We start from the raw sequence: 17,500 nt of genomic DNA on the forward strand, positions 1-17,500 counted from the left end.
CGTATCAGATTCAAGACTCTGGTACTGACCTTGCGAGCAGTGAACGGGACTGCACCCGACTACATCAAGTCTCTCCTGCAGCCTTACACCCCCACCCGCCACCTACGGTCTTCTTCAGACAACCGCCTGGTGGTCCTACCAGTCAAGACCGCCCGGTCCCAACACAAGCTCTTCTCCTGCCTGGCCCCCCAATCAACTCCCCACCTCCATCAGAGACACAGACTGTCTCTCCACCTTCAAGAGAAGGCTCAAGATGCACTTGTTCCAGGAGTACAACGGTACTTAGGAATGGTTTGCTGGACCCAATGCTAGTTTCCTCAAGGATCACAATGACTCTTGCTTAGACTGTTGCTCTTGTTGGTTAGTGGTAGCTGATTTAAAGTGTTGTATTTTATTTTAGTTAATCCTATTTTTGTTGCTTTCCTACAGGTACACTTGCACTTAGAGATTCATGTTGTTTAATTGTAACTTGCTTAACTACATGCTCTTATGGTTTCTTCCCTTTAGCACTTATTTTTTGGTTGTTCACAATGTGTACTTCTTGTTTTTGGCTACCCGCAATGCTCTGGGGCTATCCTGTTGTTATCATCAGTGACCTATGCACTTTGTAAAGCTCTCTCTTGGAAATCGCTTTGGATAAAAGTGTCTGCTAAATGAATAAATGTAAATGTTAATGTTTCAAAACCAGTTTTTACAAAACTTTTTGGGGAAAACATTTTATCAACCTTTCAAAACCAGTTTTTCGAAACTTTTTGGGGTTTAAAAAAATAAAACAAAAATGTTCAACCTTTCAAAACCTGTTTTGTATTAAAGTATATATAAGGCTGTGATTTACATTGATAAATATTTCTAAAATTCCCCGTTGCTTTGGTAATATGAACATTTGTTCTTTCATGCCAAAAAAGCCCAATGAATTGAATTGAGAGAGAGAGAGGTAGAAAGAGGGAGCGAGAGAGAGAGAGAGAGAGAGAGAGAGGTAGAGAGAGAGCGAGAGAGAGGTAGAGAGAGGTAGAGAGAGAGAGAGAGAGAGAGAGAGAGAGAGAGAGAGAAAGAGAGAGAGAGGGAGCGAGAGAGAGAGAGAGAGAGAGGTAGAGAGAGAGAGAGAGAGAGAGAGAGAGAGAGAGAGAGAGGTAGAGAGAGAGAGAGAGAGAGAGAGGTAGAGAGAGAGAGAGAGAGAGAGAGAGAGAGAGAGATACCTGAATGTGAAGTCTGTTACTGTTGAATGAGGCCGGAGAAAAAGCGTGTTTGTATATGTGTGTGTATGCCTGTGTGTGTGTATGCCTGTGTGTGTGTATGCCTGTGTGTGTGTGTGTGCCTGTGTGTGTGTGCCTGTGTGTGTGTTTTATTAATAAAGTCTTTAAAAGGTATCTCCACTCTGAATGAATCAGAACGCAGGAATCTATTACAGGCTACTGGTCATTTCGGCACATACGCATACAAGCACACACACATGTGCACACGCACACACACAAATACACACACATACACGCACCACACATACAGGCACACACACACATACAGGCACACTCACAAACTATGATACAGTTACACACTGCTGCCCTTTTCCTAACCACAAACAAAACCTTTTATGGTAGTCTCTCTCTCTCTCTCTCTCTCTCTCTCTCTCTCTGTCTCTCTCTCTCTCTCTCTCTGTCTCTGTGTCTCTGTCTCTCTGTCTCTCTGTCTCTCTCTCTCTCTCTCTCTCTCTCTCTCTCTCTCTCTCTCTGTCTCTCTCTCTCTGTCTCTCTCTCTCTCTGTCTCTCTCTCTCTCTCTCTGTCTCTGTCTCTGTCTCTCTCTCTCTCTCTCTCTCTGTCTCTGTCTCTGTCTCTGTCTCTGTCTCTGTCTCTGTCTCTGTCTCTCTCTCTCTCTCTCTCTCTCTCTCTCTCTGTCTCTGTCTCTGTCTCTGTCTCTGTCTCTGTCTCTGTCTCTGTCTCTGTCTCTGTCTCTGTCTCTGTCTCTGTCTCTGTCTCTCTCTCTCTCTCTCTCTCTCTCTCTCTCTCTGTCTCTCTCTCTGTCTCTCTCTCTCTCTCTGTCTCTTTTTCTCTCTCTCTCTATTATTAAAGGGTATGATAATCCTGATAATAAATGTACCTGCTGGCCTCTGTTTTCACCTGATGTGTACATATAGGCATGTGTGTGTCTGTCTGTGTGTGTCTGTGCGTTCAGGGGCCTACTGATTTAGAGAGAGAGAAATCAGTCATTCAAGGCAGCTCCCTCCACATTCCTGCCCCCTTATAAGGACACAACTACTGGAGCCAGACTCTTCTTCACCCCCCCCCCCCCCACACACACACACACACAGACTAACTGTGAGTTTAGCTCCATGTGAAATCTCCAATTACATTATATACACACACACACACATCTTAGTCAGGTATGGGAGACATCCCTGTCTCCACCTGCATCTGATCTGCATCACCACAACCAGATGACCTCACCCTCCAATTAAAACACTGTGGAGTGTGTGTGTGTGTCTGTGTGGAGGGGCTCTGACACATGAAAGACCCTGGAGAAAAACAGGAAACATGACTGTTCTTAGAGTACATGGAGAGAGAAGGAGGAAAAAAGAAAGTGTGAGCAAGAGAGAGATATAGAGAGTGAGCGAGAGAGAGAAACAGAGAGATAACCTCAGATACAAACAACACAGTTTATATCTGAGGTTAGCCTTAACTAGGTTCTTCATCTGCTTGTTCTACCCTGTTGTACTCACTCACACACACACACACACACACACACACTCACACACAAACTTTCACACACACACTCTCACACACACACACACACACACACACTGTGTGAGCAATGAGGCCTGATGATCTCATGACTGAAGCAGGCAGAACCCTAACCTGTAGAGACAAGATACAGACAGGAGAGATAGGGAGAGATGAAGAGAGAGAAGGAGAGAAGGAAAGAAAAAGAAAAAAGGAGAGAAAATGACGAAAATGAGAGACGGGGGTGAGGGGGGTGAGAAAGGGTGAGAGGAGAGAGGGGTGAGAGGGGGTGAGGGGGTGAGAAAGGGTGAGAGAGGCTGCATGAAGTCGAACACACCTGTTGAATCCTGTCACAGAGCAAGTCTCTCTCTCATCTCTCTCTTATCTCTATTTTTCTTGCTCTCATCTGTCTTTCTCTCTCTCTCCACCATTTCAAACGTAAAAAGTTTATAAAACCTTTTTTTTTAAGTTAAAAAAATGATAGTTTTTTTTTGTTTTGTTTTGTTTTAAGTTTAAACCTTTAGTAAGGTTGAAGAAATATTTTTAAAACAAAATGTATCCGAAAACATTTTTATCCGACAGGTTGAACGTTTTTTTGGGAAAAAAAGTTTTGGAAAAAAAGGTTACAAAGGTTGAAAATAACAATAATTTATGAACAATAAAAGTTTGAAATAATATTTTCAAAAAGGTTTTGAAATTACAATACTACCCTTTGATAGTATCCTACCATTCCACCCTACCATACCTACCATTCAATTGTACCCATGGTCAAACACAAACGTTCATAAATGCATATGTTCTCACATACATTCAAAAACAAGCACACACACATGCTGGTAACAGTGTGGTCGTGTGACTGGTCATGTGACTGGTCATGTGACTGGTCATGTGACTGGTCACGTGACTGGTGAGTGCAGTGCAGATGCGGGTGTGTCACCCTTCCTGTGGCTCTTTAACGGAAGGAGCTCTGGGGTGTGCATCTGTGTGTGAGTGTGTTTTGTGTGTTTGACTGAGTGTGTGTTTGTGTGTGTGTGTTTGACCATGGGTACAGTATATGGGTGTCTTTGGCAGGAAGATGTATCATAATTCATGGGTGTGAATGTGAGTGAGTGTGTGTGCAAGTGTATTTGAGTGAATGTGTGTGCATGCTTGTGTGTGTGTGTATCAGAGTATGGTAAAAAAAAAAAAACCTGTTACACCACCACACTTATACACATAAAAAAAAACACACACAAACACAAACATACACACACACAAACATACACACACAAACATACACACACACACACACAAACATACACACACACACACACACATACACAGATACAGTTATTCTCAAGTTCAATAGTTCAACAGTACTTTCTTCAGAAGTCCGGTTTCTCATTGAGAAAGGGAGAGGCCTTTTCTAACTCACATGCAGAGTGAGAGAGTCACACACGCACGCACACACACGCACGCACACACACACGCACGCACGCACACGCACGCACACACACGCACACACACACGCACACACACACACACACACACACACACACACACCTGCCTGCACACACACACACACACACACGCACACACACACAGGCCTGCCTGCACACACCTAACGTGCACAGACCAGAGCCGCAGGCACACGTGTGGTGATCCTGCATCTGCCCCACTACTCTGTGCTAGGGCCCCGCCCCACTACTTTGTGCTAGAGGGCCCCGCCCCACTACTCTGTGCTAGGGCCCCGCCCCACTACTCTGTGCTAGAGGGCCCCGCCCCACTACTCTGTGCTAGAGGGCCCCGCCCCACTACTCTGTGCTAGGGCCCCGCCCCACCACTTTGTGCTAGAGGGCCCCGCCCCACCACTTTGTGCTAGGGCCCCGCCCCACTACTCTGTGCTAGAGGGCCCCGCCCCACCACTTTGTGCTAGAGGGCCCCACCCCACCACTTTGTGCTAGAGGGCCCCGCCCCACTACTCTGTGCTAGAGGGCCCCGCCCCACCACTTTGTGCTAGAGGGCCCCGCCCCACTACTCTGTGCTAGAGGGCCCCACCCCACCACTTTGTGCTAGAGGGCCCCGCCCCACTACTTTGTGCTAGAGGGCCCCGCCCCACCACTTTGTGCTAGAGGGCCCCACCCCACCACTTTGTGCTAGAGGGCCCCGCCCCACTACTCTGTGCTAGAGGGCCCCGCCCCACTACTCTGTGCTAGAGGGCCCCGCCCCACTACTCTGTGCTAGGGCCCCGCCCCACTACTCTGTGCTAGGGCCCCGCCCCACTACTCTGTGCTAGAGGGCCCCACCCCACCACTTTGTGCTAGAGGGCCCTACCCCACCACTTTGTGCTAGGGCCCCGCCCCACCACTTTGTGCTAGGGCCCCGCCCCACTACTCTGTGCTAGGGCCCCGCCCCACTACTTTGTGCTAGGGCCCCGCCCCACTACTTTCAACTCAGCAGTGTAGAGTGCTTTTAATGTATCTAATTTTTTTAAATTCAGCCCGTTTACTCTGTTGACTATCCTTCAAACGCCAACTGCAACAAGTGAATGCACCTGTCAGTCACAGTGGTCTCTTAGTGACAGCCAACCCGGCCCAGAGGCAGAGCATCAACCACTCCTCTCAACAACTCATTGCTGCTAATGCTATCGAGCATAGATCAAAAAATGAGTCAGTTGCAGATGGTTACCAAAAAGGTTGATTGTATTGGAAAGAAACAAGGTAGCTATGTCAAACTTCCTCAAGCTGTCCCTATCACAATAAAATGATCATGCAGAGTAGTATGCATTTTTAGCTACTACATGTTAACTAGAAAGCTAACTTGCATTACATTATTAGCGAGCGAGCTCAGTGAGCCTAAAATAATGCCGCCTACCTAGTTGCTCACTAGCTAGGTGGTATTATTTTAAGCCAACTGAATTGTTTGCCACAGGAAATAGATAAAATGAATGAATACATTTGGCATGTACTGTACAATCATGTACTGTAAGTATAATTTGTACATGCCTTATGTGTAAGTGTCTACTAAGTTACTCAAATGTATGTGAATGTTTACAATTATCCATTGTCAATTAACAAAGAATACAAATAGGACACAGAAGTTGACTTGTTCATTAAAATATAGACTGGTCCAGAAGAAAGACCCCCCGATATGTCCCAGATTTTGCCCCCACAGGCCTGCCTGCACACACCTAACCTGGCAAGACAGACGCATTTGCAAGATAACAACCACCCAAAAATCCATCTTGCCAAGCTCCAAATTGTCTGTTTATACCTGAACCACAGTGTTTCAGATGAATCAGTTGCCAATGAAGACCTACTGGCAGCTATGGGCATGGTTAGCCAGTGCTAGACATGATAGATTGTTTACCAAATCTGTCAGTTTTTTTTAAGTGTCTGCCCGTTTCCAAACTGTTTCCATGGACGATTTCTCAGATGGATATGTGTGACAAACCATCTCGGCTCGGGTTGGCTCACAGCAGTGTTGACTATTGAAATCTTGCATTCAGAACTCTGCTTGGTAATAACTGGTTCCTTGACTCTGACTAACATAGCCTACTGTCAGAACTATATGCCCTATTTGTAGTCTACATCGCTTTGGATAAAAGCATCTAAATTAATAAAATGAAAAAAATGTAACTGTAAATCTTTAACTATTCCTAAACCTTCAGGGGTAGAGGCACCGAAGCTGCAGAAGTGGCACTGCGATATCGATCTAACTGATATTCAGGACACCGCGGGCGGGGCTCGGTATACATGACACGTTTGTTGAATCAAATCCTCTCGGGGTGTTTCAACAACCTCCCAGTGTTTTTGTGTTGAAATGAGCAGAGAGAACGGAAAGGAAAGGTCGGAACAAGGTTCGAGTTCGTCACATTCCACACTGCCTTCTCAACTTGGATATTTGTTCTGCGTGACGCATTAGGCTACACCATTTGTAGAAACAACTTAGCTGGCTCTGAAAATTCGTCAAGTAGGGCGCACTGAGCCAAAAGAAACAACAAATTTCTCAATGTAAGTGCGTCATCTGGTGGTTATATTTTATAGTACACTCAGGGATTCTTTTCTTTTTGCCTGGCTTAACCACATCGCCTCCTTGTGGTTTTGACAAAAACGTCTTCCATGTTCATCTATGAAACTCCATTTCCCATCGTCCTCTGTAACTAACCTTATTTTTGTCTTGTATAATTTTCTACAATTAAAATTGTATTTTATAATAGTTTTTCCCCATGTTGTGGGGGAAAAATCACTTAAATATACAAATAAAAATAAAGGAATTTATCAAACAATTTCCCGGCAACAGTCACCCATATGAGGCGGCGGAAATGACGTTCTCGTCCTTTCCTCCATTAGGTGAGTGCGTGGTGAGACCTTGCTGCTTGCTGTGCTCACGGAAATATAAGAAAATTACGTATTTATAAACATTACAGTCGTAATCTCGCTTTAAAATTGATTTTATTTTGTTTTCCTCCACAGATCGCAAACATGGGCCGCCGACCAGCCCGATGGTAAGTTCTCTAAGTAAATGATTTTGCCCCGGGTTTGGCGAAACATGTCAAAGGAAAATGGCAGCGGCTCCGCACCATGTGCAATAAGTACTAGGAGCTAGCTAGCTTGCTTGTCCGCAATTCTTAGATGTCAAACTACTTGTTAGAACATGCGTTATTAGTCTGTGTTGTTAGATTAGTTAAGTGTCCGTTAATGTATATTGTTACAGTACTAAGCCTTTTTTGGGGGGGGTGACTATGATTTGATGAATTACAGTTCGGTAAGTTAAACTAACTAACGCTACCTTCCAGCTTAGCTAGCTAACAAAGATTTGAACTGATGAATCCTCCAAAATGTCAGTAATGTTTCTTATTCGTCAAGTTTCACCTTAGAACCTGTTTTACTTGTGTATAGACCTGTGTTAAGCTAACATGTGCCGTCTGTTACAGCTACAGATACTGCAAAAACAAGCCCTACCCCAAGTCCCGCTTCTGTCGCGGTGTCCCCGGTAAGTTCCCGTCTCCAACACACTAACAATCCTGCCGCTTACTAAGCCGACCTGTCTCGCTGCAGTGCGGTTCTGGTGTGCAATGGTGGCAGACAGTGAATCTCTGGTTTGTGTATGAACTCAGCTGGGAGGTGCTGAGTGCTTTAAGGGACCATTGAGACAACGTTAATCCCCCATCTTCTACTACTACCAGTGTGCGAATTACGGGGGGGGTTTGGGGGGGTCTAACCCCCCCGATTAAGGCTCGGACCCCCCCAAGAGGTAAAAACCACAGGTCGGGGGTCCATACATTTATATATTGTTCTTACCTGTAATCGTAAATATAACAAAATATTCACTATATTCATTCAATAACAAGTCGGTGATAGACAGAAATATTGACTTCATGGCAGGGAATATCACACACAGTATTACACTGACTGTCAGTCAAAATTCACTCAATACACAGCGCGAGTGACCAGGCAGTGTGACCCTAACCCAGTGTGCAATACAGAAGCTGGTTGAATCAGCTCAGTGCTAGCGGTGCGTTCTGCGTCGCGAGAAAGTGCAAGAAAGGCAAGTTTGCTATCTAATAGCCCAGAAATATGCCACTGAGTTGACCCCCCCAGTTGTCATTGTATAATTCGCACACTGACTACTACTACCACTAACTGATATAATGGAATGTTGAATGAAAATCTGAATGACTAAGGTTCAATACTTGTGATCGAATTATATTTCTAGGTTCAAGTAGCAGAACTGTATGGGTGAAATGTGCCAGAGCAAGTGGACCAGAATATAAGTCACCTATACTCAACCTGTCTTTCCTCCCGTCTTCCCCTCCCTCCATCTCTCCCTCCTGTCTGGTCTCCCCCTCTTCCCTCTCCCTCCAGACCCTAAGATCAGGATCTTTGACCTGGGCAGGAAGAAGGCCAAGGTGGATGAGTTCCCCCTGTGTGGTCACATGGTCTCTGATGAGTATGAGCAACTCTCTTCTGAAGGTGAGGGGTCAGAACGCCTGACTGCAGTGTGTCCCAGCTCTGGAGGGTGAGGGCTAGGCTGGATAGTGTGTGTGTGTGTGTGTGTGTGTGTGTTTGTATAGTGAGGATGCGTATATATAAAGTTGGGGCGGGCGATATGGCCAAAATCTCGGTATGAGTCATTATATATCACGGTTACGGTATATATCACGCTATAGTAATTGTTCTGTAAATTCATTTAAGAAATGGTACAAATTAACCGTACTTCATCATCGCACTCTTATTTATTTCAAACTAAAACGAGCCTCACATGAGACAACATTTAAAAACAAGACTCAAAGTTACGAGTACGAGCGTTCCGGTTGGCTGATGCACAGTCAAGCCATCCGCGTGGTGACCAACTCACAGCTCAATATGGATCCGTAATGCCCTCCAACGAATTGGGAGGAGTTAAAATAATTTGTTACACAGAACTTTATTATATTAAATATGAATCCAAAATGATTCACACCTTCACACAATCAACCACAAACAAATAATTTCTGCATATGCAGGTAGCAACGCTAGTGCTAATTAACTATTTAACTGGTCAGCTCCATGACGCAGTAAGTAGCTAGGCTCCTGAGACTTCTCACCAAAAGAACAAAGGGAAACCTTTGACTAAGACATGTTCGTAGGTACCTAGCAAAAAGTAGCTTGAACTTTCCGAGACCTTTAGCCACAGCACTAATGCAGAATGCTCGCTGTCTGTCTGACTTGAATGGAGTATGTATGCATCGTTGCCAACGTGTGCTGACGTTGGGACTGTGTGGAAAAAAGCGTAAGTAACCGAGATGGAGGGAGAGCAGGGAAAGGAAATGCAGCTGAAAGAATTTGTTGCGTGTTTTAACTTAAGTAGTGTTAAACCTTTTTTTTACGAAATGCAATATGTGGCGGCCGGTGTTGATTCGATTCTGTGGCGCACCGCCACTAATTAGTCTGTGTGGGAAACACTGAAAAGTATACCGCGGTTGAAGCGGTATAGCCAAATCTCTCCTGATAGACACATGTCTACCGTCTCACGCTATGTACCGTCATACCGCCAAGCCCTAATGTGTGTGTATATAATAACGTGTGTGTGTATAATTGTGTGTGTGTGTGTGTGTGTGCCAGCTCTGGAGGCGGCCCGTATCTGTGCTAACAAGTACATGGTGAAGACGTGTGGAAAGGACGGCTTCCACATCCGTGTGCGCCTGCACCCCTTCCACGTGATCCGCATCAACAAGATGTTGTCCTGTGCTGGGGCTGACAGGTGAGGAGCACACACACACACTGCGCGCGCACACACTGCGCGCACACACACTGCGCGCGCACACACACATTGCGCGCACACACACACTGCGCGCACACACACACTGCGCGCACACACACACTGCGCGCACACACACACTGCGCGCACACACACACTGCGCGCACACACACACTGCGCGCACACACGCACACACACACTGCACGCGCACACACACACTGTAGCCAGAGAGAAACTCTAAAGATGGAAGCTTCCAGCTTCCTGCCGCTTACTAAGCCGACCTGTCTCGCTGCAGTGCGGTTCTGGTGTGCAATGGTGGCAGACAGTGAATCTCTGGTTTGTGTATGAACTCAGCTGGGAGGTGCTGAGTGCTTTAAGGGACCATTGAGACAAAATTCTACCATGGAAACAGTGTAACATGGTGGACTTGATAAGCAGTTGTGTTCCAGCAGCTGAATCAGAAGGGATTATTATTCTATCCAGATAGATGTGTATTTCAGAGAAGGAGGCATGTTAAGCTTTCCTTAATTGTTACCATGAGGATGTAACCAGACAATTACCTAACACCCCAGACTAACCTGTGAATATGTTCATTTCTCTTTATTGACCATGTTTTTGTCTGTCTTACTGTATTGTGTGTGTGTGTCTGGGGGTTGTGTGTCCTAGGCTCCAGACAGGGATGCGCGGGGCGTTCGGTAAGCCCCTGGGCACGGTTGCCAGGGTGAACATCGGCCAGGTCATCATGTCTGTGAGGACCAAGGCTCAGAACAAGGAGCATGTGGTGGAGGCCCTGCGCAGGGCCAAGTTCAAGTTCCCTGGACGCCAGAAGGTACATGCAGCCTCACACACGCGCACACACACGCACACACACTACACCTGTCTTTGCATCTAGACATCCATCTTCTGTGTCTCTCTCCGCCCCACTTCACCTGCTCTAAACTCTAAAGATGGAATCTTCCTGCCGCTTATTAAGCCGACCTGTCTCGCTGCAGTGCGGTTCTGGTGTGCAATGGTGGCAGACAGTGAATCTCTGGTTTGTGTATGAACTCAGCTGGGAGGTGCTGAGTGCTTTAAGGGACCATTGAGACAAAGCTTAAGTGCCCTCTGCTAACTGATCCAGTTCACCTGTGCTGAGACTCAGTATTCAGGGACTGTTCCTGCTCCGACTCCTGTAACGTTGTCTCCTTCTCTCTTCCCCCTCTCTCCTCCCTCTTCCCCTCTCCATCCTCTTCTCTCCCCTCTCCATCCTCTTCTCTCCCCTCCCTCCTCCCCTCTCCTCCCCTCTCTCCATCCTCTCCTCCCCCCTCCCCTCTCTCCTCCCCCAGATCCACATCTCTAAGAAGTACGGCTTCACCAAGTTCAACGCCACCGACTTTGATGCCATGATGGCGGAGAAGCGTCTGATTTCAGACGGCTGTGGGGTGAAGTACATCCCCAGCCGGGGTCCTCTGGTCCGCTGGAAGGCCCTCCACGCCAACTAGGGCGGCCATGCTGCCTGACCACAATAACATTAAAGTGGATTTGATTAAAAAAAAGTTTCTGGTGTGAACTTTTCTGATGGAATTGAGGGTAGATGGGGGTGTTCCTGTAGTTCATTTTATTTACTTCATATACATCTAGGGAATTAACGAGACTCCACTTGAAGTATTACAGCGATAAGCGGCAGTGGTAACTGGTTGTGCGGCTAAGCTAATGCCTGTGTTCAGGAGCAGCTAAGCTAATGCCTGTGTTCAGGAGCAGCTAAGCTAATGCCTGTGTTCAGGAGCAGCTAAGCTAATGCCTGTGTTCAGGAGCGGCTAAGCTAATGCCTGTGTTCAGGAGCGGTGGGTTTTAGAAGAGGGCAGAACGGGTTTTAATAAAAACCTTATAGTCATGGATTCAACATTGAGGGGGACCCCTGAAAACGTGCGTTAAGTTATGAATATGATGAATTTTTTTATGATAATTTCGGACAGCGTGCGTGGTTGCCTGTCGTAGCGTAGCACATTGATATTTAATATTTTTGTCAATATATTGGGGAGGGTATTTTGACCAGATTTGAATATTGGGGGGGTAGTGTCTATTATGATTTGTATATTATGATTACGGTCCTGGTTGTAATAATGGAGGATGCTGCAGTTAAATATAGGCCTACTTTGTGTGGAGTGGAGGACAGATTAGCCGTTTTCTAAACCTTTTCAAAACCCGGCCTGCATTGTGGTCTGCTGAGCGGTCTTGGAGGTTTGTGTTCAGACTGAGGACTGGCAGCTCGTCAGCCGGGTGCTTGGAGCGCGTGTCGCTGCAGAGACGGCCAGATCTGCCGCTCCACACGGTGATCACGCACCGTTCAAGTCGGATGATGACAGACGTTTTGAGTCATATTTATAAGTCTTTAAAAGCATTGATTCTTTTTTTATGGTCCAAAGACCCGCTATATTCTTATGGCACAAAATAACAGGCACAACCTTTTTTTGTAAGTGATCATTCATTTGAATTGTTTATTGAAAAATGTACAAATTCACAAGTTCCTGAGACAAGCGTAGATTTCCAGCCAGGTTTACCTTGGTATGTTGATACGAAGACTTCAGAATACAACTGGGGGGACTGAAGCCAGAGCTTCTGTTTTAGCACTTTTACAACCTGCAGTAGTGAACATATTCAACCTGAAGTTTCTGTATACTGCATCCCCCACACACACACCTACACACACACACACACACACCCCTACACCCCCCCCCTCCACACACACCTACACACACACACATCTCCCCTCCCTTACACACAGATCTCTTCACCCACTCACAGATCTCTTCATACACATGAACCCAGTTGTAAGGAGGCGGTGCAGACAGACAGCGTCTCAGTGTGGTGGTCAGAGGCAGAGGAGGGCTGTGAGGAAGAGGAGCAGCAGGGTGGAGACCCCCTGTAGGGTGGAGGATACACCCAACAGCCTGGACCCCCTGCGGAGCGAGGAGCCCGACTTCAACACCACCTCCACCGGGTAGTGGTCACTCACCTCCAGGGCCTGGAGGGGGAGGTAGAGGGAGAGGGGGAGGGAGAGGGGGAAGGTACAGGACAGGGAAGGTTTAGGATCTTGGGTGCTGACTGATCTTTGTGAAGTGGCATGTTTGAGGCATGTTTGAGGTGGTTAAGATGGACCAAATAGAATTGAAGTTTTGAAAGGGAATTGTATTTTCCCTTCACTGGCACACAGACACACCCACACACACACACACACACCGGGGTGCATGGAGCGGTACCTGTTGCTCTGATAGCTGGTATTCTTTGTCAAAGTTGAAGGGTTTGGCAGAGTAAGGCACAATCCCTCTGGAGAACTGTGAACCATGGACGACGATCCTGGTCACACAAACACACGTTAAACACTCACAAGCTAACCTGTCCTAGGTGCAGGAGGTCTGTCCTAAATGTGTCCTAACCTGTCCTAGGTGTGTTATAACCTGTCCTAGGTGTGTACTCACCTGTCCTAGGTGTGTACTAACCTGTCGTAGGTGTGTCATAACCTGTCCTAGGTGTGTACTAACCTGTCCTCGGTGTGTACTAACCTGTCGTAGGTGCAGGAGGTGGAGGTGCGGACGGTGGTGTCCTCCTTGTCTCCGATCAGCCAGAGGAAGGAGGGGTCAGAATACAGACGCACCTTCACTCGGTTCTTCTTAGCTACGTAGCCACAGTCAGCGTTAAAGTCTCCTAGAAACATCACCATCTGGACACACACCAATACATACACCCACCAGGACACAGACCAGATTGGGGACATTGTTAGTTGTGTTCTTTCCTCCTTTCTGATGTGGTCATGTGACCAGCGGTGTGGTCATGTGACCTACCTCTGTGTTCCACCTCTTCTTCACAGCTTGGAAGACGTCGTACAGGGCGTCTATCTCCTTAGTGGCGTTGGAGGGAGAGGTGTGCTGAGGGATGAGGACAAACTCACCCAGCTCTTGAGGTGGAGAGTGGAAGAGAGGTGGAGAGATGGAGGTGGAGAGAGGGAGGTGGAGAGATGGAGGTGTGGAGGTGGAGAGATGGAGGTGGAGAGATGGAGGTGGAGAGATGGAGGTGGAGAGAGGTGGAGAGATGGAGGTGGAGAGATGGAGGTGGAGAGAGGTGGAGAGATGGAGGTGGAGAGATGGAGGTGGACAGATGGAGGTGGAGAGATGGAGGTGGTGAAGAGAGGTGGAGGGATGGAGGTGGAGAGATGGAGGTGGTGAAGAGAGGTGGAGGGATGGAGGTGGAGAGATGGAGGTGGTGAAGAGAGGTGGAGGGATGGAGGTGGAGAGATGGAGGTGGTGAAGAGAGGTGGAGGGATGGAGGTGGAGAGATGGAGGTGGTGAAGAGAGGTGGAGGGATGGAGGTGGAGAGGTGGAGGTGGTGAAGAGAGGTGGAGGGATGGAGGTGGAGAGATGGAGGTGGAGAGAGGTGGAGGTGGAGAGATGGAGGTGGAGAGGTGGAGGTGGAGAGATGGAGGTGGAGAGAGGTGGAGGTGGAGAGATGGAGGTGGAGAGGTGGAGGTGGAGAGATGGAGGTGGAGAGAGGTGGAGGTGGAGAGATGGAGGTGGAGAGATGGAGGTGGAGGTGAGGAGCGGTGGAAATTTGGTTTAGGGGCGTGTCTTGTGTTTGTAGGTGTGGCCTGTCTCTGGGCGTGTGGTCTGTGTGGGCGTGGCCTCACCTGTAGAAGGGGCTTTGAAGCGAACCACGAAGGGTTCCCTGGAGAAGGCATCCTCATCTCCTGGCAGAGAGTCTGGGTACTGGTACTTCCCTGTCACCTCCACAGAGCCTGTCCTGCACACACACACACATTTGAACACACACACACATGAACACATGCTTTAAGCACATACTACACACCTGAAAACACGTTAGGTTTGTAACTCACCTGTACACAAACACATACTGCTCCTTGTAAGACTTCCTTCCAAGTGGCTCACTGGCTACATACTGGTAATCATGATCAGGGTCGTACCTGAGAGAGGGAGGGGGAGGAGAGAGACAGGGGGGGGGGGGGGAGGGAGGGAGGGAGGGAGGGAGGGGAGAGAGATGGAGGGCAGAGGGGGGGGGAGAGAGAGAGAGAGAGAGAGAGAGGAGAGAGAGAGAATGGGAGGGAGGAAGAGAGAGAGAAAGGGAGGGAAGGAGGGAGGGGGGCAGAGAGACAGGGGGGAGGGAGGGAGGGAGATGGAGGGCAGAGGGGGGGGGAGAGAGAGAGAGAGAGAGAGGAGAGAGAGAGAATGGGAGGGAGGAAGAGAGAGAGAAAGAGAGGGAGGGAGGGGGGCAGAGAGACGGGGGGGGGGGAGGGAGGGAGGGAGGGAGGGAGGGAGGGAGGGAGGGAGGGAGGGAGGGAGGGAGGGAGGGAGGGAGGGAGGGAGGGAGGGAGGGAGGGAGGGAGGGAGAAGGAAGAGCAGTGCAAAAGGAAAACTGGATGAATGAAAACATGCTGACACACTAAGGCTGCATTTCAACAGTGTGGCGTGGTCTGCTGGTCACACAGGAGACAGTGTGGTCTGCTGGTCACACAGGAGACAGTGTGGTCTGCTCACCTGTTGAGGGATTCCAGAAGAGCAGGAAGTGCTCTCTTCTTCTGGTCTCTGACCTCCTGCAGAAGACACACGTCGCAGCGAGCGATGATCTGGAACACAGAACACATGCTAAGCTAAGGTTAAAGGCATCGTGCTCTGTGCAGACTTGGAGTCAGGTGGCTGAGTGGTTAGGGAATCAGGCTGGTAGAGAGCGTAGTAGTGCCAAATGACGTTGTGTCCTTCGGCAAGGCACTTCACCCTACTTGCCTCGAGGGAATGTCCCTGTACTTACTGTAAGTCGCTCTGGATAAGAGTTTTTTAGTCCTTTAGCGTCTGCTAAAAAATTATATATATTTTTTTTAAATAGCTAGCTAACACGAACAGAAAGAATACAGGGTGTTGATATTGCAGGAATTATAGATACCTACATACGAGGTGTATGATAGTAGGTATGAAAATAAATAATAATCAAATAAATGATGTAAATGTGCTCATAGCAACCACACTAATTATTAATGCATAATGTTGGGGGTGTATTGGATTGCAGATGTTACAGGTTCAAATGGCCCCTGTACTGACAGACGTGTTTCTGCTGAATGAATACATTATGATTATCATGACATGATCATGTGATTATCATGACATGATCATGTGATTATCATGACATGATCATGTGATTATCATGACATGGTCATGTGGTCTCACCCTGACGAGGGTGTGCATGACTTTGGGGTTCTGAGCCTTTGACTCGCCGAAGCCCTGGACATTGAAGGCACAGATCCGGACACCTGCACAGCCACACGCCACCCCCAGGAGCAGGAGCAGGAGCAGGGAGGAGGAGGAGGAGGAGGAATAGGCCATGCTGCTGCTCTGGAAAAGAAGTAGATGGAAACATGCCATGAGGACCCACACACACACACACACAAGCAGGGTGGTTATAGATCTTTGACAGAGACAGCTGGACACAATTGTGCGCTCTGCCTCAAAAATCCTCAACACACATTGTTGCACAACTTTGTGTTGCAATTACTTCTTTCTCTCTGTCTCTCCTACCCCGCCCCTCTCTTTCCTACCCCGCCCCCCCTCTCTTTCTCACTCCCCCCACCCCTCCACACCCAGAAACACATACTTTGTATTGCACCTCCCTCCCTCTCTCCTACCCCCCTCTCTCGCCCTTTCACACTGACAGACCGTCCTCAGGTTACAACACACGGAAGACAAGACGTGACAACCAGGAAGTGCAAGCAGCTCCTGCCTAGCTGGTGTAGATTGAGACGGTGAGAGAAGTAGGAAACAGCTTACCTTCTTCTGCTGCTCAAACTTGTTGTTTACTTTTTCATTTCCTTACAGAAGTGGCTCTGCCCTGTGACTGTTTCCTGTGGCCCCTCCCATTGGCTCTGCCCCGTGACTGTTTCCTGTGGCCCCTCCCACTGCCTCTGCTCCTGTGACTGTTTCTACGGTTACTCACATGCAAACAGGCTCACACAAGCAGTTGCTTGCATAGATAACGCACACACACGTTATGTGTTTTGAAATACATTTATCCGCACACTCATGCGTGGGTCTGCGCGCACACACACACACACACACACACATTAAAGAAAAGACAGAAGCCAGACATGGAGCTGGTTTGAACGTTTACTCCAAATGAAAACATGGGCCATGAAGGCTGAAGTAATGGTTTCTATAATTACAGCCCTGGCTCACATCTTAACACACTGTAACCATGGCAGCACTAGCTATCCTGACACACTGTAACCATGGCAATGTTAGCTATCTACAGCTGTGTGTTTGGTTACATAGTTAATACACTTCTGTCCCCACAGCGACTGGTGACGAGTGTCCTGATGAACACACATCTAATCACACTCCACAGTCTACACATCTCAAACTGGGAAGTTTGCTACAACGTCTTTGTTTACAGTCAAATGTACAGAGAAATGACACTGTCGTAATGGAAACAGGCGGTCTGCTGATCCCGTGTCATGGCTGACTCCCGTTGCCAGGGGTCGCGGCGCCAGACGCCCCGGCGACCTACATGGCTGTGGCACTGGGATTGCTGG

At 47.9% G+C, this 17,500-nt stretch overlaps 3 protein-coding genes and 3 non-coding genes across 7 annotated transcripts in view; 4 read left to right on the forward strand and 2 right to left on the reverse strand.

The window, feature by feature from the left end:
* The first annotated feature begins 7,057 nt into the window (after positions 1 to 7,057).
* On the forward strand, positions 7,058 to 11,468 carry rpl10 (ribosomal protein L10). Its single transcript, XM_084680517.1, has 6 exons — positions 7,058 to 7,198; positions 7,628 to 7,686; positions 8,559 to 8,666; positions 9,798 to 9,936; positions 10,600 to 10,762; positions 11,259 to 11,468. Exons 1-6 carry the CDS (start codon positions 7,176 to 7,178, stop codon positions 11,412 to 11,414), a joined length of 648 nt encoding a protein of 215 aa, XP_084536643.1. The 5' UTR covers positions 7,058 to 7,175; the 3' UTR covers positions 11,415 to 11,468.
* On the forward strand, positions 7,718 to 7,851 carry LOC146252697 (small nucleolar RNA SNORA70). Its single transcript, XR_014732176.1, has one exon. It is a non-coding gene; the product is annotated as a small nucleolar RNA SNORA70 (small nucleolar RNA).
* On the forward strand, positions 10,195 to 10,328 carry LOC146252698 (small nucleolar RNA SNORA70). Its single transcript, XR_014732175.1, has one exon. It is a non-coding gene; the product is annotated as a small nucleolar RNA SNORA70 (small nucleolar RNA).
* On the forward strand, positions 10,892 to 11,025 carry LOC146252699 (small nucleolar RNA SNORA70). Its single transcript, XR_014732174.1, has one exon. It is a non-coding gene; the product is annotated as a small nucleolar RNA SNORA70 (small nucleolar RNA).
* A 916-nt stretch (positions 11,469 to 12,384) lies between the features above and the next one.
* On the reverse strand, positions 12,385 to 16,824 carry dnase1l1 (deoxyribonuclease I-like 1). 2 transcript variants are annotated; one of them, XM_084680072.1, is made up of 9 exons: positions 16,740 to 16,824; positions 16,143 to 16,307; positions 15,459 to 15,547; positions 14,801 to 14,887; positions 14,594 to 14,706; positions 13,755 to 13,867; positions 13,476 to 13,633; positions 13,173 to 13,269; positions 12,385 to 12,937 (listed from the first exon to the last, which is right to left on the reverse strand). In XM_084680072.1, exons 2-9 carry the CDS (start codon positions 16,296 to 16,298, stop codon positions 12,785 to 12,787), a joined length of 966 nt encoding a protein of 321 aa, XP_084536198.1. In that variant the 5' UTR covers positions 16,299 to 16,307; positions 16,740 to 16,824; the 3' UTR covers positions 12,385 to 12,784. The 2 variants fall into 2 exon arrangements, with proteins under 2 accessions (XP_084536198.1, XP_084536199.1); XM_084680073.1 differs by having other exon boundaries at positions 12,394 to 12,937; positions 16,143 to 16,302; positions 16,740 to 16,767.
* A 238-nt stretch (positions 16,825 to 17,062) lies between these two features.
* The window catches only part of LOC146252701 (mitogen-activated protein kinase 14A), an 11,370-nt gene continuing 10,932 nt past the window's right edge, over positions 17,063 to 17,500 (reverse strand). Inside the window, exon 12 of the mRNA XM_084679935.1 lies at positions 17,063 to 17,500. This exon is cut by the window's right edge and continues 33 nt beyond it. Coding sequence (XP_084536061.1) covers positions 17,472 to 17,500 — 29 coding nt within the window. The 3' untranslated portion in view covers positions 17,063 to 17,471.

The sequence above is a fragment of the Hypomesus nipponensis genome, chromosome 18, assembly GCF_054491055.1.
Source record: "Hypomesus nipponensis isolate SF chromosome 18, ASM5449105v1, whole genome shotgun sequence".
NCBI lineage: Eukaryota > Metazoa > Chordata > Actinopteri > Osmeriformes > Osmeridae > Hypomesus > Hypomesus nipponensis.

Coding starts and splice junctions, on each gene's coding strand:
- rpl10 (XM_084680517.1), top strand. CDS start 7,176: ATGGGCCGCCGACCAGCCCGATG. Junction 8,667..9,797: donor TGAGCAACTCTCTTCTGAAG/GTGAGGGGTCAG, acceptor TGTGTGTGCCAG/CTCTGGAGGCGGCCCGTATC. Junction 9,937..10,599: donor TCCTGTGCTGGGGCTGACAG/GTGAGGAGCACA, acceptor TGTGTGTCCTAG/GCTCCAGACAGGGATGCGCG.
- dnase1l1 (XM_084680072.1), bottom strand. CDS start 16,298: ATGGCCTATTCCTCCTCCTCCTCCTCCTCCCTGCTCCTGCTCCTGCTC. Junction 14,888..15,458: donor CTTCTGGAATCCCTCAACAG/GTGAGCAGACCA, acceptor TCCCTCTCTCAG/GTACGACCCTGATCATGATT. Junction 14,707..14,800: donor CAGTATGTGTTTGTGTACAG/GTGAGTTACAAA, acceptor GTGTGTGTGCAG/GACAGGCTCTGTGGAGGTGA.